Here is a 25,121-nt window from a genome sequence, read left to right as displayed (position 1 = left end):
GGAGAGAGAGGAGAAGAGGAGTGAGGAGAGGGGATGGAGGCATGAGGAGGAGAGAGGAGGAGAGAGAGGAGGAGAGAGAGGAGAAGAGGAGTGAGGAGAGGGGATGGAAGGATGAGGAGGAGAGAGGAGGAGAGAGAGGAGAAAGAAGACAGAGAAGAGGAGTGAGGAGAGGGGATGGAAGGATGAGGAGGAGAGAGGAGGCATGAGGAGGAGAGAGAGGAGAAGAGGAGTGAGGAGAGGGGATGGAGGCATGAGGAGGAGAGAGGAGGAGAGAGAGGAGGAGAGAGAGGAGAAGAGGAGTGAGGAGAGGGGATGGAAGGATGAGGAGGAGAGAGGAGGAGAGAGAGGAGAAAGAAGACAGAGAAGAGGAGTGAGGAGAGGGGATGGAAGGATGAGGAGGAGAGAGGAGGCATGAGGAGGAGAGAGAGGAGAAGAGGAGTGAGGAGAGGGGATGGAGGCATGAGGAGGAGAGAGGAGGAGGAGAGAGGAGGAGAGAGAGGAGAAGAGGAGTGAGGAGAGGGGATGGAAGGATGAGGAGGAGAGAGGAGGAGAGAGAGGAGAAGAGGAGTGAGGAGAGGGGATGGAAGGATGAGGAGGAGAGAGGAGGAGAGAGAGGAGAAGAGGAGTGAGGAGAGGGGATGGAAGGATGAGGAGGAGAGAGGAGGAGAGAGAGGAGAAGAGGAGTGAGGAGAGGGGATGGAAGGATGAGGAGGAGAGAGGAGGAGAGAGAGGAGAAGAGGAGTGAGGAGAGGGGATGGAAGGATGAGGAGGAGAGAGGAGGAGAGAGGAGGAGAGAGAGGAGAAGAGGAGTGAGGAGAGGGGATGGAGGCATGAGGAGGAGAGAGGAGGAGAGAGGAGGAGAGAGAGGAGAAGAGGAGTGAGGAGAGGGGATGGAGGCATGAGGAGGAGAGAGGAGGAGAGAGGAGGAGAGAGAGGAGAAGAGGAGTGAGGAGAGGGGATGGAGGCATGAGGAGGAGAGAGGAGGAGAGAGAGGAGAAGAGGAGTGAGGAGAGGGGATGGAGGGGCAGAAGGACGGGAGAAGAGCACATCCATGCTGAGGCCGTGGGCAGACCCCCCTTACGGTGAGGAGAAAGGGTGAGGTGGATATGTGTGTGTGTGTGTGTGTGTGTGTGTGTGTGTGTGTGTGTGTGTGTGTGTGTGTGTGTGTGTGTGTGTGTGGAGAGGAGGTCACAAACCTCATGAGATTTGGAGGTCTGGGCCACGAAGCCTCCACCATGGTAGTGGACCAGGAGCCATGGGGAGGGGGGGCTGCGTTTGGACTTCATGCCGAACGATAGGCCACCCCCCTCGGACCGAGAGATGGCCAGCAGCTCCTCACTATCCTGGAGCACAAAACACAAGCAGTTACAACAGAGAACAACTCGGCTAATTGGTCGTTGTATAATTAAAGCAATCAACTGAGCAATACGACAAACAAGCAAAACAAAGCACAAAGCACAAAACCAACACAAGTGCTGTTTCTCCACAGAGGAAGTAGAACTACAAAGGGCTGTTTTGTAACTCTTTCAAGAGCAGCTTCGCCTCTGAAGAGAGATGCTATTGGCAGGTCTTTGTTCCACTGTGCTATCCCAGCTCAATACACCCTCCCCATTCAGAGGCTCATAGAGAGCAACGCGGCAGACTACCAGTGCAGTATGGAGAGGTGCAGAGAGAGGGAGGGAAACAGAGAGAAAGGAAGAAAGAAAGGAAGAAAGAGATAGGCAGAGGGAGAGAAAGAAGGAAAGAAAGTATGAGAAAGAGAGAGCAAGTGTGTGTGTGTGTGTATGTGGGTGAGAGTGTGTGTGAGTGTGTGTGAGAGAGAGAGAGTGAGTGTGAGTGTGTGTGAGAGAAAGATACAATGAAAGAAGAAAAGAGCAAGAAAGAGAGAGAGGGAGATGAGTGAAAGCGTGATGGATTAAAGGAGCTTACATGCGCTAAATGAAAGGAGACTCTGCCAAGGTTTCCACTCTAAAGCCTGTTTGCATACGGCTTGACGCTTTAATGCATGCATATACACATGGCCTCATAAACAGACAAAGCCTGTCGGAGGAGCGCAGATAAATCACCCTTTTACAGTATAAGGCGCCCTGATTCAAACAATCAGGTCAGGAAGACACTGGCACCAGTCATCACAGCTGGAGTTGCGTGTGTGTGTGAGTAGAGAACTTAGCAAAGTAACACATAGAGGTCTACTCAGGAGGAGGAGATGCTACAGAACACAGATACATTACAGTAAGATGATCGATGTGGAAATAGAAGAGGAGATAGCCATGGTAGCTTCCATGACGATACCCAACGATACCCTACCCTGTCCTGATTGGACGGACTGACAGAAACGTGACTGGGAGAGGCATTTTCAGCTGCAAGCTGAGCGGAGTTTTAACTTGTATGAAGACGCAGCCCCCAGGATGCATCATGCCTGCAAGGTCACCCATTCTGCTGATGAATCACAGCAAACAAGGGGAAAAAACGAGCACCTCCTTCTCCGCAGTCACTGGCCAGTGTGACTGCTGTTTAGGTTTGTATGCAGAACATCCACTAATGCACATCATATACTGTATGATGCGCCGTATAGTGAGTCAATACTATATAGTTATACAACATAAAGTAAAGGTGAATACAGGCTACAGTGTGTGTGTGTGTGTATGTGTGTGTGTATCTGTGAGTGTGTGAGATCTGTGACTGCACTACACTGACTCACACACACAGTGGCTGCGATCTGTGACTGCATCTGCACTGACACACACACACACACACACACCACACACCACACACCACACACCACACACACATCACACACACCACACACAGTCCTCACCTGTCCTTCCCGCAACTCATAGGAGATGAGCCTCATCTGGACAGGGGCTGGGCCAATGTGCGCCGAGGGTGGGGTGATGCTGACTGAGCGCATGGGGTCGGCGGCCAGTGGGAGGTCAAAGGCCACCGGAGGCACCAGCAGCATGCGGTTGACCTTCACCTGCACCGAGGTCATGCTGACCAGACTCTGGGGGGAGAGGAGAGAGAAGCCATATACATTCACACACAGGCATGCAGAGAACCTGCCGGAATACAAATAGCCTCCCAGACCAAACAAAAATATATATTGGCCATATAAAGCCATATATTTAGTCAGTTCATTAAATATATATATTTGGCATATAAAAGGCATATATTTACTCAGTTCATTAAATATATATGACAACCTCAGGTTCTCCTGAGGCAGACCTGAGGTTTCTGGATAGTTAATAATGTGAAGGATCTGCCAGAGTCACTGCAAGAGGATTTACCGGCAGTCGTGTGCAAAGACTTCATTTTGAGAAACATCTGTATGCATTTTAATTACTGTGGACAGTCAGTTGTACTGTATGTCTGTTTCTATGAATGTTCTCTATATAATATTTTGTGCATTTTTTTTATTTTGAGTCTGTAAATAAATTATGCATAGTATATAGGCTATTGTAAATTGTAAATAGGCAAATGACAACCAGACACACGGTTTGAGTATATGTGTGTGTGTGTGTGTGTGTGTGGGGGGGGGGGGGGGGGGGGGGGGTCACTCACACACACACACACACACACACAGTAATTAAACTGAAGAACAATTATTCTGAAGTCACTTAACAAGGCTCTCGTGTTAGCCTACAGCCTTCTCTCAGAGAGAGACAGTCAGCGGCGTCTGAGTCTTACCGCGAGGATCTCCGTCTCAGTGATGTTCCAGAAGGACTTCCAGAAGTGCACGTCTAGGTTCTGTGTGATGCGCTCATACTCGGAACCCCGCAGCTCAGGGTCAATGGCATACTTCCCCGAGGTAAACAATGAACTGGCAGCAACACCTGAGAGAGAGATGCAGGGGGAGAGAGAGAGAGAGAGAGAGAGAGAGAGAGAGAGAAAGAAAGAGAGAGAGAGAGAATTGGGAACAGAGACAACAGATAGAGAAAGTGAGAAAGATCATGAAGTTGGTTAATAGGGGGTGGGGGTGGGGTGGGGGGACTGGACTGGAGACCACAGAGGAAACTAAAGGTTTGGTGACCATAATGAGACTCAGCTGCATGAGGCACATGAAACCCACTCAAGAGAACACACTCTGAATCTCGGCATGCAGGACCCACCTGGGGCATGAAGTCTCAGGTGGGGGCAGCACTGGGGGGCAGAAGCCAGACTCCAGGGAGAGGGAGGGAATGGAAGTGCAATACGAGTCTCCACTCACACACACACCCCCAGTGACAGAGGGGAGGGGAGGGGAGGGAGGGGAGGGGGGAGCGCATGGACTCACCGTACGGCGTAATGCCTCCTGCCTCCTCTAGAGAGCAGCACATAGCACAAGACACAAGGTTAGGTGGCTTGTAAGTGTGGTCAGTCATGTGTGCACAGGGTGTGGGCGGTCTAACATGGGGACTATGTGAGACATTATTTTTGTATCATACAGGATATACTGGTCTCTTATCTAGTTTACAGCTTCTTGTCGACATTTATTGTTTGTTTCATGAGAGGACTGTCCATGTATGTTGTACAAACACACGGCCATTGATATCTGGTATTACCATAGCAACATGGCACTCAAGTGCAGAATAGTCAGTCACATTCGGGGATTCGAGAGGACCTCACTTACTCTTGGAAGACCAATCAATTGCCATCTTTCTTCAACAGGGCCTTGAAATGGCCTGTCCACACACACACGCAGACAATAACACACACACACACTCTCACACACACATACACCCTCACACTGATAAACACACACAGACACATAAAGAGATAGAAATAAACGCACCTATGCCAGACTGATGCTTTCTGTAGTTCTCAGAAAAGGCCACCAATCCAATGGCCATGGTCTGGAGGTAGGGCCGAATGGCTGGGGTAAACTGCAGGAGGGATGGAGAGATGAGAGGAAGAAAAGAAAGAGGAAAGAAAAGAGAGAAAGATAGGGATGAGAAGGATGGGAGAAGGCCATGGGGAGGGATGAAAAGAGAAGATCATTTATGAACACCAAGCACAGTACCTCATAGGAAGCAGGGACGGTAATTAGCGCCAGCTAAGTGCTGGTACAATATGAACGTGGCTGGTAGATGTCAGAAAGAAGAAAAAAAGCTCATTTCCGCTGATGGGAGCATACTGGAGCATACTGTAGTGGGCGGTATGCTGTGGGCACTACAAACACTAAAAGGGAAGTTCTGTTGGTTATTTTAAGAACCATGCACATGTGTGTGTGTGTGTGTGTGCAAACCTAAACTTGTGTCACAGCTTGTTGGTTGTGGTGCTGCCTTTCCCTGTGCTAGACCAGAAACATAGCCACAGCTGGGGTGAGAGTCATCGCCACACACACACACACACACACACACACACACACACACACACACACACACACACACACACACACACACACACACACACACACACACACACACACACACACACACACACACACACACACACACACACACACACACACACACACACACACACACACACACAGTCTTTTAAGGCACCCTATGTGTTTAAGACACCATGAGTAAAAGCAATTATGAATCTATCTACTGATAAAATCATAGATTCCCAGAGACAACACCATCTAAGGCACATTGTTCATGATAGCATGCTCGGCGTCTCTCAACAGTGTGGATAATTCAGCAGGCCTTTCAGTGGATAGTTAACACTGGCTCACTCGGCATGTCCTCTGTAGCAAAAGGCGTATCGTGTCTTCTGATCAGGCTCCTAGCGCAGCACTCACAGAGGACGTCGTTATGCAAACTAGCCTCGCCCTGTTGCGCTCTCTCTGGCCCTGTTGCGCTCTCTCTGGCCCTGTTGCGCTCTCTCTGGCCCTGTTGGGCTCTCTCTGGCCCTGTTGTGCTCGTCGTGTCTACTCTCCAATTCCCTTCTCCTCTGACACAGACACACATGTCTGTCTCCACTCACTCACTCACTCACTCACACACACACACACACACACATGGACACACACACAGACACAGACAGACAGACAGACAGAGACACACAGACACACACACACACACACAGCCTTCTGCTTCCTGTCGTCTCTCTACTAGTCTGTATAATTGACTACTACAACTAATAAACACACATGCACACACTCATCTGCCTCCACTTACAGACACACACACAAACACAGACACAGACACAGACACACAGACACACACAGACACAGAGACAGACAGACAGACAGACACAGACAGACACACACACACGCACACACACACGCACACACACACGCACACACACACACACAGACACACAGACACAGACACAGACACAGACACAGACACAGACACAGACACAGACACAGACACAGACACAGACACACACCTGAAAGCCGAGGCATCGGCCGTAGAAGCAGCCCTTGTGCATGGAGGCGTACTCGCGCATGAAGCTCTGGCTCAGGCCGCTCTCCTCCTGGAAGAAGAGGTTGCCGTGGCTGTTGTCGTGCAGCAGCCGCTGGGCCAGGTAGAGCAGAGCCCGCAGCTGGCACAGTGCGTTGCTGTAGGCCTCCATCTCGCTGGCGTTGTGCGCCACCCGGAAGAAGATGCTCCGCCGGCTGGTGCTGATGTAGCGGCCCTTATGCACGATGTGGAGGAGGCAGCAGCGCACCAACTGGGGGGGGTGGGGGGGGGGGGTACATTTAAAGATGGCCACCAGTCAAAATGGCACTTTCACAGCGGTTTTCGATTTCCTGTGCTCGAAAACAAAAAAAATATGTGGAACTTTTCTTCCCTTGTAAGGTGATCTGCCGGGAGGTTAACTTTGGCATCAGAATACACACAAAGCCATTTACACACACAGTTTGCAGATGATTAGGAAGTAAACATGGCTGACGGGAGCCCTTGGGAACCATTCTTGAAGGAGTATATGCCACCAGGAAAGGAGCATACTGCCCCCTCAGGACTACTGTGAGTCTCACACAGGCATTCAGGACTCATGATGCAACTCAAGTACACACAATAAAAGAGTGAGGGAGTGAGGGGGTGAGAGAGAGAGAGAGAGAGAGAGAGAGAGAGAGAGAGAGAGAGAGAGAGAGAGAGAGTCTCCTATGTAAAGTCAGCTCAATTATCCAGGTAGCAACCACACACTCAGAGAAAAGACAGCACTTTCTAGACTGCAAATGACAGCATGCCGCTAGCTATTCTGAACTGACAACTGGGAGTAAATGAAAAATACACAATTTACATGTTTTTCACTGATTTGGCTAAATGTACTCTAGGGGAACCCTAAAGTCTCCGAAATACCCGAAACTGCATTAGATACTTTTAAAATGAACACACACGTGTTTGCAGGAACAAACATGGCCAGACACACACCTTAACAAGTGAGCGGTAGCCGTTGGCGGGGATGTGGGGGTCGAAGTCGAAGTGGTGGTAGATGGCGGCAAAGCCGGACACTACGGGCTCCAGGCTGCGTGCGTGCTCCTGGATGGTGGTCATGGCGTCCACCAGCTGCCGGACAGCGCCCCCAGCTGCCCCCTTGGGGCTGGAGGAGAAGAAGGCGGCGTTCTCCTCACACACGTCATACACGGCCGCAAACACCGCCTTGGTGTCCATCACTGAGAGAGAGAGAGGGAGAGAGAGAGAGAGAGAGAGAGGGAGAGAGAGAGAGGGGGGGGAGGGAGGGAGAGAGTGAGAGTTGGGAACAGAGACAACAGATAGAGAAAGTGAGCTATCAGATGTAACGTGTATGTTAGTGGGACCGGGCTTCTCTACTTGTCCGAATCACACTGTCTACAGCTGAGTGAATGCACTGTATTTGTTTCCTTTTGACACAAACAGCTTGGCTTAAAGATGACAGAATAGAGCATTTTACCTTGTACTCTGATATGGAAGGCATGCAACATAGAACGCATGCAACTCTGGCCTGTCAAAAATATGCTAAGATGGCCCTGGCCGTGGCGCGACTGGCTGGGGCACCTGCACCGTACGCCGGCGACCCGGGTTCGATTCCCGCCCCGTGGTCCTTTCCGGATCCTACCCCGACTCTCTCTCTCACATACTTCCTGTCAATCTCCACTATCCTATCTAATTAAAGGCATAAAAAACCCAAAAAAATATACTTAAAAAAAAAAATATGCTAAGATGCTATTTTACAAGGCCATTTACAAATCTTATAATTATGCTAGGGGAAAAAACAGCCCATTTTAGCAGATATCTAGCACCCAATCATGCTTATCTGGCACCCACATAAACAATTAAGTGAGCCAATGGCCATTCACAACAGGCTCCAGTAGCCTCTACATGAATCTCCAACTGGAAGGGATAACGTAACACGTGGAGGGAGGCGGTGATCAGAGGGATGGTTTGGGTCACACTCTTTCTCACACTCTCTTTATTCACATTCGCCTGTTTTTAGTGCCAATTTCAAAGTCCAAGATGTGCATATGAAGGGGGAAACAGCTGTGTTTGGGGTGCACACAGACACAGACACAGACAACTGACTGGGTCACTGACAAGTAGAACACAGGAAAACCATGGTGGAGCCATGCGTCATAATGCATTACTTACTAAATCCCTGAACACACACACACACTGATTGGTTAGGGGAGGAGTTTTCCTCCTTTAAAAGGCAACTTTTCCCGCAGTTCGGGGCTTCGACTTCTACTTCATCTTTACTTCACTTTCATTTCTCCACTTTTCATCCCATCTATCCCCCTCCAAGTGAGTGAGTGAGTGAGTGAGTGAGAAAGGAAGAAAGACAGAAAGAGGTGTGTGTGTGAGAGTGTTTCCACTCCTGCTGTTGTTGCTTGAGAGCAGACCCATCTTGTGACATCTGGGCAGCTGCAGTTGCCACACGAGAATTTTGCCCCCCTTGCTTTCCCTCCTCTCCTTCCCACTAGCTTTCTTTGGCTCACTTCCTCCTCCCCGAGTCTCTCTCTCCACTCTTGTTCTCCCTGCTCTCCCTTCCTCTCCGAGACACTCTGCGTTCCACTGCTAGGATCAGACAGGCACTGCTGCTGCTTTTCTATTTCTAACACTCCACGCAGGGAGAAACAGAGAGAGAGAACAAGAGAGAAAGAGTCTTCATCAAAACAAAAGCTCGCTGCGTTCCCACGCGTACACCCACCCAGTATGACTCAGCTCAAACACCTCCATAAGGACAGTGCTTGTGGTGTGTGTGTGTGTGTGTGTGTGTGTGTGTGTGTGTGTGTGTGTGTGTGTCAGCCTACTTCATTTCTCCCCCTGGCCACAGTCACTGTTGCTCAGGTTTGATTTCATCACTTTAGTGGTTCATGATTTGCTGGTCTGGCTGCCGCCGCTCACATCTGTGGCGAAGTGCGTTATTCTTCACCACACGCCCTCTCCTTCTCTGCCCTTTGCCCTAAATACCCCCCTCTCCCCCCCTCCTGCCCCTCCAGCCCAGCCCTGACACCACCACCCTCCAGCTGTGCTTTTGCTCAAGTTGTTTTTCCTCTCCCCTTCTCTGTGCACATCGTCTCTTCCCATGATGCATCACTCTCCCTAGAGGGCCCAGTCCTCAGCCATCACTGGCAAGAGGTTGCTGATATCTTTTGTCTCTCGGTCACAATGTTCGTGTCTACAGTTACAACTAGAGACAAAACAAGAGAATGAAGAATGCATTTATGTGTGTACATCAATGTGTGCAATGTGTGTGTGTGTGTGGGAAGGGGGGGGGGGGGTTGTATGAGGTTTTTCACTAGGCTGCATTTAGATACAAACTGTATGTAACAGCTAAATTACTTTGACAGGGAAACCTCCTTTGGTGCTGAACAATGTCTGAGCACAACAGACAGCATGTATTTGTGTGCGTGTGTGTGTAGCCGTTTCATGTGTCTGTGCTGCAGCAGTGGTGGCTGATCTGTCAGCTGTTGCTAATGTCTATTTACAGATAAGTGTGATTCTATTAAATCTCTCTGAACCTACAAGTGTCCCAAACTCCAGAGATTTCATAACCACATCCAACACTCTTGTGCATTATAAGCGCTCCCAGAGATGCAGAGACTGCACACACGATCGCTCAGAGGAACTAATGGTAAAAAACAGAAAAATACGCAGTGAGAAAGGGAGGAAGAGAGAGAGAGAGAGAGAAAAGGAGAGAGCAAAAGTAAACTGAACTGGTGTGGGTTTGAAAACAGAAAGGAGTAATTTGGTCACTAACGCTTGCTGAAAAACCGAATAAGACTAAACCCTTAACATGCAAGTGCATGTGATTGCGTCACTTTGTGCTTTCACGCGTCAGCATGTGTGTGCAGGAGAATGACAAGCTGCCCAGACTAATAAGAGTATTCAGATGTAGTCACACTTGGACATTGACACAGCAGTTTCCAATAGGAACTTCAGGACATTTTCCAGGCTTAACAATGAAAGCAGGCATTTTTATTTTTAACACATAAACACCGATGCTTTGTTCCAAGACCACTAAAAAATAAACAGCTTATTTCTACCATTAATAAACATCAGGCTACTATCCAGGTGGACATCTCTGTCCTGTTATACGTTGACCACTGTTATACGTATACCTGTGCAGATATGCTAGGATTTTACAAACGTCAGTCAGAATATCAGCTAGACTAGGGCATTAAACCAGCTTGGTGGAGTTGTATGTCTGGTGTCTCATGGAAATCTAAAACTAATCTGCTCAGCTACAGATGATGGGAATTTTACCAGAGCCAATGCCATATCATCAATCATTAGTTGGGAAAAGTTTGTGTAATAGACCCTGTGACTTAAGAGCCGTCACACAATTAGTGGTGGATGGACACACACACTTAGCACACGTACAGGGCCGTAAAACCTACAGAACCCCACAGAAAAAAACACAAGGCAGTATGACCATGAGACAGCCATCTAGCTTTGCCTCCACTTGACCACCCACACACACACACACACACGGCTTGGGGATCGTGGCTACCTCCAGCTAAGGCTCTGTTGTGGGCAGTACTTACTGTTGGATTACCAACGACTTTCAATAAAGAGGGGGGCTGTACAGCACGCGCCCCCGCTCCCCAAATCTCTGCCACTATCTGATCCCCTTACACAACCAGCCTACTGGCAGCTATGAACGGCGTTCTAAGAATTTCTCCCTCAAACACACACCTCTCTCTCTGGATGCCCATGTGATGCTGTTGAAGAAAGTTCATTCCAGGTATTAGGGGTGGAACCGCCTGTAAACCACCAACACTGAAACACACACTTTATTTCTTTCTCTCCACACACACACACACACACACACACACACACACACACACACACACACACACACACACACACACACACACACACACACACACACACACACACACACACACACCTGAGCAGTTGCATAGTGTGCAAAGTTCAACAGCAACCCACTGAAACCATGGCTAATCACAAACATCTGATGGAGGGCGTAAAATGAGTACAATTCTTTGTGTACTTATCATGATTTGAAACCCTTTACACACCAACAACAGCACTGTCTGGCACTGACCACAGGGTGTGCTCGCTTGCTTTGGGCAATGTGCTTCGCAGTCTTATGATCTGAAAGGTTTCATGACATTATTGTGGGGAGGGTCATCCATGGCCACAGAACTACCCAAAGACCAAAGAGTGCATCTGGGCAGTTAATGGGAATGACAGCTGTTAAATCTGTTCTTCACAGACAGACAGATACTTTATTGATCCCCAAGGGGAAATTCAAGATGACATCACGTGACCATCCATAGTATAGATTCTATACCATCTAAATGAATTTGAAGAGAACACGAAATATGTCAAAAAATGGTATAATATCTTGTTGTTGAGTCAATACCAAGCACTTCGATGGTAGGTTATTGCCTATTGCCAGGAGGTTAGCCAGAATCGATGACAAACTGTTGATACGCAGCTCGTCATCGATTCAGGCACCCATCATCTGTAACAATATATTCTCTGGTTTACGTACTGCTCTATATCCCCAGTCAAGTGATTACCTTTTAGCGTTTGGGCAAAACAAGGCATTTGAGGACGTCATCTTGGGGTTTTCTATCATTTTACAACCCAAACAACTACTCGACCGCTAATCAGTAACCGACAGATTAATCAAATCGCTAGTTGCAGTTCTACAACAGAGCATTAGGCCTACATGAGGAAATACTAGTCCTATTTTAATGTCAAATGGTGGGTATATAGGGACAAATAAGAGTGTAGAGGGACAAGGTCTGCACACTGTATTGTGAGCTCCAATACACTTTTAGTCTAAAAAGGCAACGTTTTGATCTTACAGGATCATCAGACCTGATGGTGATCCTGTGAGATCGAAACGTTGCCTTTTTAGACTAAATTAAAGTATATTTTTGGAGCTCACATATAGTGTGCAGACCTTGTCCCTCTACATCTCTGGCATGCTTTGTCTGGCACTGGTAAAAACATATTTTGGATGTGCGCACCACTTCTCCACAAAATGGTGTAACGACCACAGACATAAATACACTTGCAAAAGTAAGTATATAGTGAGTATGGACAAACACAAGAGTTTGTTCAGTTCATTTAGACAAAAAGGTCAGATTGTGGTAAAATAAACAATATAAAAGTATTTGATAATGAATTTTAATTCACATGACTAAATTAGAAAAGATAGTAAATTAGGCTGACTACTGTGTGATAAGTGCAATGATAAAAAGACATGGCCTTAGTCATCATAAAACATAGGCAAGGCATGTGTTATAATGAAAACCCTTTTTTACAGGAGTGCCAGTCTGTATGGCTTGAGATGCATTAACTAATCAAACACTCAGTAAGATGATGGTGTTTTTTGTGTTTGGTTATCACGCACCATGAGTTAACTGTCTCACACCTTCCCATGTGCATGCTATCTCCACTTCAGTAACCAGAGAACTCCCACACACTGCGCAGACAGTTCAATCTCCATGCCACACTCATGTAACGACACAAGTCTGAACACCCTCTGCCATGTCACCAAAATAACAAAAACAGTGTGTGCCAGACTTCGCATACCAACCAAAATAGTGCCCTCTGCTACAAACCTCTTGAGTCAAGAGTCTTGACCAACATTCAAATATGTCGGGGTAGGAACGACAAATAGATTCCAACCCAGCGCTCAGAAAAGACAGGCAGACACACACACACACACACACAGAAACACACACAAAAGCAAACACGCACATGCACACACACACAGTTGAACTCAATCCAAAATCTTCCCAGTGACACTCCAGAAAAGTAGGGGGCCTTGTCTAGATGACAGGCAATGTGCAAAGTCTGGCAATGAGAAAGACTCACTTTCCCCCACACACCACTATTCTGCAGTCACTGCTGTCCACGGACACACACACCAGCAAGCTTGCTCTTGCCACATCAAAGATGCACGAGAGGTCATCAATAAATCATCCAATCAAATAGCAAACCCACACACTACCATCCAATCAGCAAGCCACTGACACCTGCATTACAACACCAGGTTCTCAGAGTCACTAACAGGTTAGACCAGAGACAGACTGCACAAGGGATGGAGAGAGAGCGATAGAGATAGAGAGTACAACAGTGACAGGTGAAGGAGGGGAGGACAGGAGAGATGGACACCAACGGCATGCACCGCGGAGCAGAAGGAGCACATCAGCCAAAAAGCCCAGGACCAGAGGAGACGTTTCTTTTGCTTTACCCTCAGTGTCGACACTCATTCTCCGGTCCCTGTCCTGTGGTTGTCCCTCCATAGCCAGCCAGAGAGTCCGACTGAATGTGACTGAGAGGAGCGGTACACAGAGACAAAGAGAGGCGAGTGGGGGGTAAATAGGCAAGAAAGAGGAGATGGTCTGTTATGATTGGACCCCTCTCTCCTTCCCTCCCTCCCTCTCTGTGTCATGTGAACCATCCTCTTGGTTCCCTTTTGGTCCAGCACTGACTCATGAGGTGGCACTTTTACTCATCTGATCTCTGAGCTTTCTCTGAGCCCCCCCACCCCCACCCACACTTCTCCTTTTGCCCAAAGAAGCCACTTTCCAGAGAGCATGACCATTTTACCTACATACCAACAGTCCCTGGCCACCACTTACTTGTCTTCTCACCCACACACACAAGCATTAGACACACACACACACACACACAAGCATTAGACACACACACACACAAGCATTAGACACACATACACACACACACACACAAGCATTAGACACACACACACACACACACAGACGAACAGTCAAGTACACTGGGTGTTGTTTGTGTGGAAGATTGTGGTTGTTGTGATCCAAACTGTCCATGCTTCCTCCCCAACTCAGGGACAACTCCAGTAACCTTGGCCGTCATTGGTTGCTGAGCTGGGGGCTGCCAGTGACCTTCACCCTAATTGGCAGATGTCGCTTCGCCAGGATCTAACGCAGCAACCACCGACAGATGAACTCTGGCACTGTGTTTGTGTACAAGGTTGGATTCTCGCTATATGCAGTCTGTGAATGTGTCTCATTTTAATGTGCAGTCTATGAATGTGTGTGTGTGTGTGTGTGTGTGTACAGCTCTGTTGGTGTGGACCAAGCTCAAACAGTGTCCCTAAGGGCACACTACACTGTGGCCCACTGATTCTGGGCAGACACTGTCCTTGTTGTGAAGCTGGTGGTCAGCTCATGCAGGTTCAAAAAAAGAAGCTTTTGGCCCATTTTCTTGATGGCCTGGTGTGCTCTGTACTGCTCCTGCCACTCCTTTGAGCCTCTCCAAAACATTGAGATGATTTTTTCATTGCATGGCATGCACAAGTTACAACAAAGAAAGTTCTCCAAAATGCAGCTGAAAACGGCTAGAATCCAGAAAAACAAATTGCCCAATTGGACAAACAAACGAGAACTGTGTTACATTGTGTTACAGCAAAACTGGGAGGAAACTGGTTGAAAAGGGTGGTAGAGGGATGCATAGATATACCCATTTCACTAGAATTCAGACATCACAAGAGAAACATGGTTTCTGCAGGTTTCAACAAGTTAAAAATGTAAGACCAGCTTTACGGGCTGTAATGTTTGAATCAGTTATCAGTTCCAAACTGATCCAGTTTGTAGTTGTTTTTTTACATTGTTTTTTTATACATCGTGATACATCTATACCGTTGAGAGAAAGAACTACAATACCGAAAAATACAGTTTAAGCTGCAAACAAAATTCAATTGACCACTGTAGAAGTAACGTTAAATGAGCATTAACATACTTAAGACCTATCTAAAAGCATTTAAGACCTAGTGTATAATATTGTAGGCCACTTTAAGGCCTACATTTCATATTACTACATTTTAGACTTTTTAAGATCCTGCAGAAACCCTGTAAACAAAGCACTTAGACTGTGGGCAGTCAGCTGTGGCTATGGCTCTAAGCTGCAATGCAAACTTATAACACGGCTTACTCATCAAGCCTAGTTTGCTTTACCAACACACACACACACACACACACACACACACACATCTACTCTACATCTACAGTCTAGCAACCTAAATAAAGCCTGGGAATGCTCAAGAGGGAAACGATTATTTGTAATGTAACTTACCATCCATAAAGCCACTGACAAAAGTTAGATCCAGTATTTGTTGGGACAAGAGACTCTGCAGAGGTGCTGGCAATGAACAGTGTAAAAACACAGGCATGTGTTACAGCAATCATCTAGTCTGCAGTCTTCAGGAAACTACTGAGGTGTCGCTTGGCAAACATTGTAAAGCTTCTCTTATTTGCAGAGTGATGATGTTCATTTACTGATGATGATGATATTCAAACTTAACCATTAGGCTATATCATCCATATCACCAATCCAAATAATAGCCTATGCCTATTGTACAAAGGTGACATTCTACCAGTCTGCAGTGTATGTCTGTATAATCTTTTTTATTTCTGTACTCCTGGTAATGCTTCTAAACAGGATTGAGAGAATGCACTTTGACTCTGGTCCCATGGCCTGGTGTGGCTTCAGGTCGACGTCCTGTGGTGTTGCCACTGCATCACAGGCAGCATCAGTAGACAGGAAGGGACAGTTACATACTTTCAACCATTCAAATTGATTTTTTATTTTTAAATCATCATGATAAGTTGAATAGGTCTCAAGGCCCTTTACAGTCTGAAGTTGGTCAACATAAAGAAGGAAGTGTTTCTCCGAATGTGCATGCATGTTCTTGAATGCATAAACTTCTTTGTAATGCAGTAAAGGTCATTACAGCATGGCTAGATTGTGTTACAGCTAAAAAAGACCCTACAACTAGCAGAGATATCATCATCAGAGGGAATATCAAAATACAGCTTACATCTTGTGAAACTGAATGCAAATAGCCTACCTGACAATTTGAAGCCTGAGTTATGATTTTTCAAGGCCTGAAGTATTCATCTGAAGTATAAAGACTGACTCCCATTCAATCACATTTAATCACAGTTAATGTTAGGGGTAGCTTTAGGAGTTGCTATTACTAGCCTAACAATAGTGGACATCTGTAATGCAGTGTCTCTGATCAGCACATGATTGCATGACCCCTTAACGGATTAGCAGGGGATTCCATGTTCCATGTCTTACATTGAATGGCCAATGGCTAATGTTTCCAGAAAATGATGTGAAAGTGTTAGTATTGCCAAGTGTGGGAACATGGGACTTTCCTACATGTGTTTAACCCAGCACCCACACTCATACAGTTCATGTAAAAGCCATGGTCTAGAGCAGAGGTTTGGAAGTAGCCTGTGTATTAATTATTTACATACGCATTCATTTGGCTGATGCTTTTATCCAAACTGACTTACATGTGTCAAGTGCCACTCTCTCCAGAGCAACTCAGGGCTAAATGCCTGCTCAACGATATAACGGTGGCATCTAGGAATCGAAATTACAACTTACACTGGCTAATGCTCACCCAGCTCCTTAGCTATTATTACACTACCACTACACCCAAAAAGCCCAAATAAAATAGCAATGCCTATACCCACAAATGCTGTAAGGAGGACAGGACACACTATTATTCAGCCGATGAATGGTTGTACAGGAATGCTGTGACCTCTTGTTCATCTTATGCGGCTAGTCGCCATGGCTGTCCCCTGAATCGGGAAGGAAAACGATGACATCCTGTGATGGACCTTTGCCCTGCATACAGTGCCGCTGCCTGCCTCTCCAGTGACGGCCTGGTCCCTATATCTCGACAGGAAGCGTGGAACAATACCACACCCCACCCTCCCAGCAGACACTGAGCTTCTCTCCAAACTAAGACAAATCTCAAGGCTTTAAACTGACCAGAAAAAAACAGTTCGGTCTGTGATTTGTGGTCAGTGACACTTAGGCTTATCCTTACAGCAAGCAGGTAAAAACTAGTTAAGGGGGGGGATCCACATAAATCCACTCAGTTCATCAAATGTGAAAAAAAACATCAGGGAGAGTCATATCAGCACTTGCTAGGCTAAGGGTATCTTCTCCTACTGCCCAGTGCAATGTCGTGGACCTAGATCTGCCCCTGCTGCCTTTCAAGGATTCAGACAATCTGGTGTTGTGCAGAAAAATTTGGAAAATGTAAAGGTTTAGAACTTCACCAACGTACCCGCGTTTAACTATAGGCCTACATGTAGCCTAGCCTAATTGACATAATCCTCGCGGTTGGTGGCAGTGAGCCTACATGACCAACGATAATCATATTATTCCAGTTCACGTTATCAATGACTGGTTGGTACACTCCTAATGTAAACAAATAGCCGTGTCCTAAGACGCTCATTGATACTTATTACAGCTTACACTCATGTTTGAGGCCACTGCAATTGCTGATTACTAAGGCAATACATTAGAAACATTAGGCTACTTTTTGTCACTGAACAACATTAACAAGCACTGTAAGCCTACTGACAATAATAGTTGTAAGTAACGTTATGTCATTCTGATTGCGGCATTTATTCAGAAAACGCCGCGTAGATTCGGCATAAGAAAAGTAGCCTACAATGTTGTCAGACTTTCATCACGGGTACAATCACAGTCCTTGGTAACGTAACATAATCTTTTGGTTGTCAACAGTGGTCTGCTAACTCGCTAGCTATCCAGTATTGGCTATTGATAAGTTCGTGTGCTACACTACAGTTCCTAATTTCACCAACATATCCCCGACAAGAATAGTGACAGTTTGCTTAAGATAAGGATTTACCTATGGGGCCTTCCTTATTGCGCTTTGATGATCGTCTTCCATTCACACCTTGTTCATGCTTGCCGCTTTCAGCTTTCTTGCCAGACGCCATCTTTCCAAATACTGTACTCATTCTGCCAGTCTTATCCTCCATAGCAGTCATACCTGAAAAATAGCCACACCTACAGCCCAACGCAGAGCCAATATGTGGCTCGCATACCGTTCATAAGCCAATCGAATTCTTCTTATGATAAAGGAAACGCCCATTATTCCAAGGCTGCATCTGGTTGCCTCTACATAACTCCGTACTTCTTGGGATAAAACGAGTTATTATAAGCTAAAAGTCTGTATTTCTTTTAGAATAATATGGGCTATTTAAAACTAATTATGGGCTCTGTAATGGGCTATTCAAAACTCACAGGCAAGTGCTATGACTGCCAGCTATGATTGCCCAGACAGGGAGGAGTGGGACACTAATACCGGGAGAGTTCAAATGCTCAGCCCTTGACCCACCCCCCCCCAAAAAAAAAAAAAAAAAAAAAAAAAAAAAAAAATATATATATATATATATATATATATATATATACATAACACCATTACATTGTAGCAGTAGCCTAGGCTAAGGTAGGTGTAGGTGTCTTTCTCGCCATATACATTGTATCAGTAAGGCAGGTGCAATTTGGTGTCTTTCATTTTAAGAATTGTAGCCAAGGCTAGTTTTCTCGTTACGGGTGTAAACTGGCCTATCATTTGCACTCACTGAGTGAAGACAAAACATGACTGACGAGAAACAAAAAGCACAAGTTCTCTCCCAGAGTTGCCCAAAGAAAAGAGAAGCGGTGGGCCTCACCTCATAGATATTCTCCTCTTCTCTCTGCTTCTTCCTCTTCAGCTGTGTGAGTCTCTTCGTCTGGAGACACAATAAAAACAGTTCATCCACCAGGGAAAAATGTCGGACGTGTCTTTGTCTTGCTTGGTTCAACTGATGATGAGGGAGGAATTTGACTTCAGTCTGTCTGTGGGTACCTTTCCCAGCTGAGATACCCGGAATTAGCACACTGAACAGCAGCAGTACTCCCTCTGGTGACCAGCTCTCACTGATGTCCAGGGTTTGCTTCTAGGGAGCTGAGGGATGTAGATTGGGTTAGACACAGCCTGTGATGGCCATCCGAGGCCAAGCCTGTTAGTTCCGCTGGCTTTTCTGCAGCAGTGCCATGCTTCCCAAAAACATGTATAGAATTAATAGCTAGTTAATAGTTAGTAGGTAATAACAATATATAACAATACAATATATAACAATATATTCAATATATTCGTTACATTGTATCAGTAGTAGGTGTAAATTGGTGTCATTCATTTTAAGAATTGTAGCTAAGGCTAAATTTCTCTGTGAGTATCTGTAGATTTCCGAGTGAATTGTAAGGCATCTCACAGTTTTTGGACTACCAGTGTTATTTAGGCCACCAGTGGAAATTGGAGGATATGTGGATATATGCATTCATTGCACATGGATGCATTATGTATTCTATTTTATTAGTTAAAGGTACCCGTAACAGTTTTCAAACAGCAATATCAGGCACTTTTAAGCTCACATTAATCAGCCCAACCCCTAAAACGCCACAGGCCCACCAGGAAATCCTCTGACTCTACCGATTGCCACTCCACCATTGCTTCAATTCAGGCCTAGGCTACTAAACTGGTTAGCCTACTTGGTCTCTTCTATCATCTCTTTGGATAAATGTGATAGGCTATTGTTCATTATATAGGCTAGGCATATCCTCTGTTTGAAAAGGGAAAGAATGTTTCCAAAGAAAAGACAAATATGTAGGTATCAAACAGCGTAGCCTTTTTTAGCTGTGAAGTCCATCATGTAAAGTAAGATTTTGCACCTTCTCTGGTAGGTCAGATCTGCCTGAGACTGACATACAGTAAGTGTGCTGATTCATCAAATAATAAAAAAAACACTAGTAGGATAGGTCATTATTCTTGGTTTATTGATCATGAATTTCCACATACCAAAGACAGAGTCTATATCTGACAATGAATACCTCTCAATGATCTTTGAAGAGACCTTGAGTCATTTTTCATACAGCCTGTTAGAACTTATGAAGGTTTACGCCACCACAGGAACTAAACAGTAAAACCACAGAAAATATAATCAAAAAGAACATATAGCATAATCAGGTAAAAATATGTCTTAAACATATAGCGTAACACACAGATCTATAATAATAACAATAGAAGTAGGGTAGAGTCTATTTATTATCTAAAAAATATTGTTATGTTATCGGCACTGCAGATAATTGTCATTCATTTGCATGCATTAAACTCTTAACATTTCATCTGTCGAAGTAATTTTGACCTGAAGGAGGTAGAAATTGTGTCTGGTACTTCTTTATCTCATCCAATTTATCTAAATGACTAGTTAAGACCGACATATAACTCAGTACCATACAATCGCATCTTGCAGGCATTCTACAAAATTCAATTTCTGTGACAAAATGATCTGATTTTTGCATTTATTTCAGGCATGTACGCCACACACACAGTTTACACGTCAGCACACTTTCATGATTCGTTCACGGCTTCTCGAATTGAGTATCGTCCTCAGCTACGTTGGTCCTGGTAAGGCCCATGTCTGTTAGATCTTTGGATCTGGTGATAAGTTGAGTCGCAGCCGTCCAGGTTGAGCCCCTGTCATGGACAAGAAGATTTTACTGGCGTGAAACTGGCCTATCATTTGCACTCACTGAGTGATTACACAACATGACTGACGAGAAACAAAAAGCACAAGTTCTCTCCCAGAGTTGCCCAAAGAAAAGAGAAGCGGTGGGCCTCACCTCATAGATATTCTCCTCTTCTCTCTGCTTCTTCCTCTTCAGCTGTGTGAGTCTCTTCGTCTGGAAAAGACACAATAAAAACAGTTCATCCACCAGGGAAAAATGTCGGACGTGTCTTTGTCTTGCTTGGTTCAACTGATGATGAGGGAGGAATTTGACTTCAGTCTGTCTGTTGGTACCTTTCCCAGCTGACAGATACCCGGAATTAGCACACTGAACAGCAGCAGTACTCCCTCTATGGTAATGATGCTGTTTTTCCAGCTCTCACTGATGTCCAGGGTTCGCGCCATGGGAGCTGAGGGATGTAAAGATTGGGTTAAACACAGCCTTGTTGTGATGGCCACCCGAGGACAAGCCTGTTAGTTCCACTGGCTTTCCTGCAGCGGCGCCATGCTTCCACATATACAAGAGCGTGAATGGAGAGAGTCAGAGGGGAACAATGTGAACTGTACATGTACAGCTTGACACTGGGAGTTGTTGCTGAAGAGAGGACCAAAATTGTGACTTTGAACATTATGCATAAAAACATCTTCCAACATACTGGCATGTAATTGAAGGATGTTCAGATCAATTACAGGTGTGTTTGTTTTGAGAATTTGTGAGCAAGTTACAAAAAAAAAGGAAGTCAGAGGAAAGGAAATGAAAATCATTAGAGGTAAAAAGCTTTGTTCCTTTCAAGGACTGTGATGCAAGGTTCAATAATGAGGTGTTTATGGTGTGCTGCAGCTCAAGCTTAGCCTACTATCTGGCTTTAGCTTGTTCTTATCTTGTTCTCCATATCACATAACACAGTGATGACACAATGTGCAAAATCAAGCTCTAAAGAAAACACAGTAGGCTTAAGGCCATGTCTTAAGTCCCGTCATGTGACACAATTCTATGAAACCACAAATCATTGTGGCTGTATGGAGTTTAGTTGGGAAAATTCAAGGCAGGGAAATTCACTGGGAATTACATCATAATGCGCTCATTGAGTGGATGTGCATGTTGCGCTTTGCACTTTAATAGATCCTTGTGCATGGGCATGTTGGCCAAGCCTGACTGGCACCAGCCTACCACGTGGAGAACAGGCTCAAGAGTGTTTTAGTTAGTAAGCCCTGAGAGGCCGTAGGTTCCACAGATTGCAGAACAGCTAAGGGGCGTTAAAACAGAACAGTTGTTGGCTGTTCTAAAATCAGTGGAAACTAAGGCCTCAAGTGGCGTATTGCTTTTGTTTAAATGGTTGCTACTTATATCTGGCAAGATTTCATAAAATAAAGGCACAGCAACGAGAAATGTAATGATTTATTCATAATCATTCTTCTGCGAAGAAATATATTTCCTCTATCTGAATGGTTCCCAAGCAATGTCAAGACACGGTTACTGTACTCTAACTTTTGTTGTGTATGAAGTTGTGGTAGCGCAGTACTATAGAACGAAATGCGGTAAAGGTGCTATGTTTGTGTTGGATTTTACAACAGCATCGAATGCAATTCAGCCAATCACAGTCAAGGTCTGGAACTATCAGTTTTAGAATAGGTTGTAACACCTCGTTCCTTGCATAAAATCCTCTCTAACATGCCCCCATTTCTGAAGGAGCTCAGCAGTTCTGTATCTGATATTTCTCCCAAATGCACAACACACACACACCAATCATTTTGCAGATATTAATGACAAACAGTAGACTACTGTTGAGAGTTCTACTCACTGAAGACCTGCAGGTAGGTGCCATGTGAGTATATGCACTGTTCGCCTCGGAAGAAAATGCACTGGTAGAAGCCTGTGTCATTCAGCTGCACATCTTTCAAACTCAGGCTCTGGCACCCAGACTCTTGGCTCTTCTCCATGGTCACACGGGGGCCGAGTGTCACCGGCTTTGGGGTGGTGATGTTGTTGGGGATGTCTCTCTGATAGCGGACGACCCAGGTGTGACTGACAGTTGCGGAGTTGACATAACAGCACTTCAAATCGGCAGCACCATTTACATGGACCCGCAGAGAGGGACGATCTGGCCGCAGTTCGAGCGAGAGGTTTTTTTTGACACATGCAAAGACAGGTGGGAATACAAAGTGGCCCACTAAAGACAAGTAAAGAAGAGAAATGTTCACATCAGTATTGATAAATCTGGAAATATATGCGAGCAAAAATAAACTTTCTCTCAACAGTTTTATCCAAAGATAAAATGGAAGACATGAATGTGATTGTTTTAAATACTTCAATCTAATTAAATTTGCTTAGGGAGAATAACATCCAGTTGAACAGAATAGGTTACTGAAATGAAGTTGATAAACAGAAAGATAAAAATGAATTAAAAGTGTGACAAAGAATCAAGACGCAAAAATGAAGCCTGGGAGTTGGACCATGAGAATTTCTCAGTAAAGTATTATTCCATTAGTAGCTTTGAGAAGAAAGCCGGAGGAGATTCACAGATGTTTGTGGGGAAATAAGCTCCACTGAAGCGGAACAGAAACATTAAAATAACGGCCACGCTGCACATGTTTGCGCCACACAGAAGCAGAATCAGTATCCTAAAATATTTAGCCCCTTGACAATTCAACTGCAAATATGTAAATATATAAGACAGATATGTAGACAAAGTGAAATGGTATGTTGTTTCAGACTATGAACACACTCATTTTCCCCCAAAATAATACACAACTGCAATATTCTCCGTGATATTTTTACACATGACACAAACACCACAGAATGTATTTTACATATTTCTAAGTAGGCATGACTTTAGTTGCTTACCTGCACAAACACAAAACAGAAAAACAACTGTGATGTCCATCTTTCTTCCGATTGAGCTCCTCTCAAGCCTTTAGTAACGAACAGAGTTGGGTCTCCACATTAACTCTCACGTTGACGTTCAAGGAGTCTGTCTTCTCCCTTTGTGGAGCACAAACCATGAACCATACTCAGACATCCACACACAATATGGCTGATGGGCTTCAACTTCCTTTTAACTCCACTAACTCATCAGTCAGATCTCAATCTGAACTTTAGTCAACACAGGTGTCTTACCCGTCAACGATTTACAATATCCTACTGATGAAGGTCAAAGGCCGATTCCCTTCGAAGCTCGTCTTGATGGATCGGAGTGATCTTGTGTTTTGATGTCAGTTTGGAGGAGCAGCACCACAGGAGACAAGCTCGACTGGCTTCACTGTACACATCCATCTGCACGAGCAGCAGAAGTCGTACGGGTGAGAGTATTTCCTGGGGTTCAGTGTAGGCCCACGGGTCCAGCCCAGTCAGTCATCTGTGTCGTTTTCATTTTCCCTGGATGACCTGAGCTCTTGAAGGCCCTTGACCCGACGTCTTTCTGCCTGTGACAGTGGCTCTCTGAGAATACTGTTCTGCTGATGCGGGGTTGTCTGGTGGCTAGGCCTGCACAATACATATTTTTTTACATTTTGTTTTCCAAGTAATTTCAGTAGAATTGTAATTGGGTATTGTTATTTGATTTACCTTTACTCAATCAAAACACACCTACCATTTGATTAATATTACATGAAATACACAATGGAGATATAGCGTTTTGGAACCAAACTCTTCATATCTAATTAAGATTTTTCTGACCGATATTGCGATATAAGTCGTGGATATAAATTAATTGATTCAGTTCAACATTCCAAATGTCCCTTTAATTTGTGCCACCCGATTGGTGAACATGCCCACTGCACAAGGAGCACAGCACCCCCAACCTCCTCACCAATCAGAACTTCTGTGACAAAATTAACTGTGCACGATTATTTGTAGCTTTTTGCGATTAAGTGATTGCGTTCATACTGCGATTGCGATTATTGTGCAGCCCTCTTACAAGAGGTGGCTGTCCTCAACCTCTGTGTGTTCAGTGAGGCTTTGTTGATGTTGATTTGTTAACCTGTGTGCTATAGCAGGCATTGAAATAACAAGGCTTAGGACTTTCTCTCAACTATGTTGTCGGATGGTGCTGGTCACAGTTTGTCCCTACTTGCACAGGAATTCAATTCAGGTCTGATACTGGTTTTCAGATGAACAGTTATCAAGATCCTTATCTTGAGCCACTATTGTTAGTCTCAAATCTTTACCTTTCTGCCCTTTCTAATTCAAAGAGGACATTGAGGACTTGAATTTCCCCTTGGAGATCAATAAAGTATCTATCTATCTATCTATCTATCTATCTAGTTGTGTCTCGTCATACTAATTTCACAGTGAGGTAGGCTGAAGAACTAATCAGAAGTATGGGTGTGAAAAGAAAAAAGAAGAGAGACCAAA

The 25,121-nt window shown here is 45.2% G+C and overlaps 2 protein-coding genes across 3 annotated transcripts in view; both read right to left on the bottom strand.

Annotated features, from left to right (window-relative positions):
• lipeb (lipase, hormone-sensitive b) overlaps positions 1–18,158 on the bottom strand; it is a 33,199-nt gene extending 15,041 nt beyond the window's left edge. For both annotated transcript variants that reach the window (XM_076279889.1, XM_076279890.1), the window contains exons 1-7: positions 18,064–18,158; positions 7,311–7,552; positions 6,322–6,606; positions 4,772–4,862; positions 3,688–3,833; positions 2,819–3,004; positions 1,197–1,343 (exon numbers count right to left, since the gene is read on the bottom strand). In XM_076279889.1, the coding sequence (XP_076136004.1) occupies positions 1,197–1,343; positions 2,819–3,004; positions 3,688–3,833; positions 4,772–4,862; positions 6,322–6,606; positions 7,311–7,552; positions 18,064–18,154 (1,188 nt within the window). In that variant the 5' untranslated portion in view covers positions 18,155–18,158. The remainder of the gene's footprint in view (positions 1–1,196; positions 1,344–2,818; positions 3,005–3,687; positions 3,834–4,771; positions 4,863–6,321; positions 6,607–7,310; positions 7,553–18,063) is intronic.
• A 1,857-nt stretch (positions 18,159–20,015) lies between these two features.
• On the bottom strand, positions 20,016–24,195 carry cd79a (CD79a molecule, immunoglobulin-associated alpha). Its single transcript, XM_076279888.1, is given in 7 exon segments — positions 20,016–20,661; positions 20,663–20,736; positions 20,883–20,942; positions 21,062–21,177; positions 22,570–22,938; positions 23,613–23,750; positions 23,886–24,195. Coding segments are annotated over 6 exon segments (699 nt in total). The 5' UTR covers positions 23,653–23,750; positions 23,886–24,195; the 3' UTR covers positions 20,016–20,621.
• Positions 24,196–25,121: the final 926 nt, after the last annotated feature.

The sequence above is a fragment of the Alosa pseudoharengus genome, unplaced genomic scaffold (genome assembly GCF_046254945.1).
Source record: "Alosa pseudoharengus isolate Yale_2024_CS ecotype anadromous, Long Island Sound unplaced genomic scaffold, YU_APseudo_1.1 YU_APseudo_1.1_scf_12, whole genome shotgun sequence".
Classification (NCBI taxonomy): domain Eukaryota; kingdom Metazoa; phylum Chordata; class Actinopteri; order Clupeiformes; family Clupeidae; genus Alosa; species Alosa pseudoharengus.
This window is presented reverse-complemented; position numbering and strand designations above follow the sequence as displayed.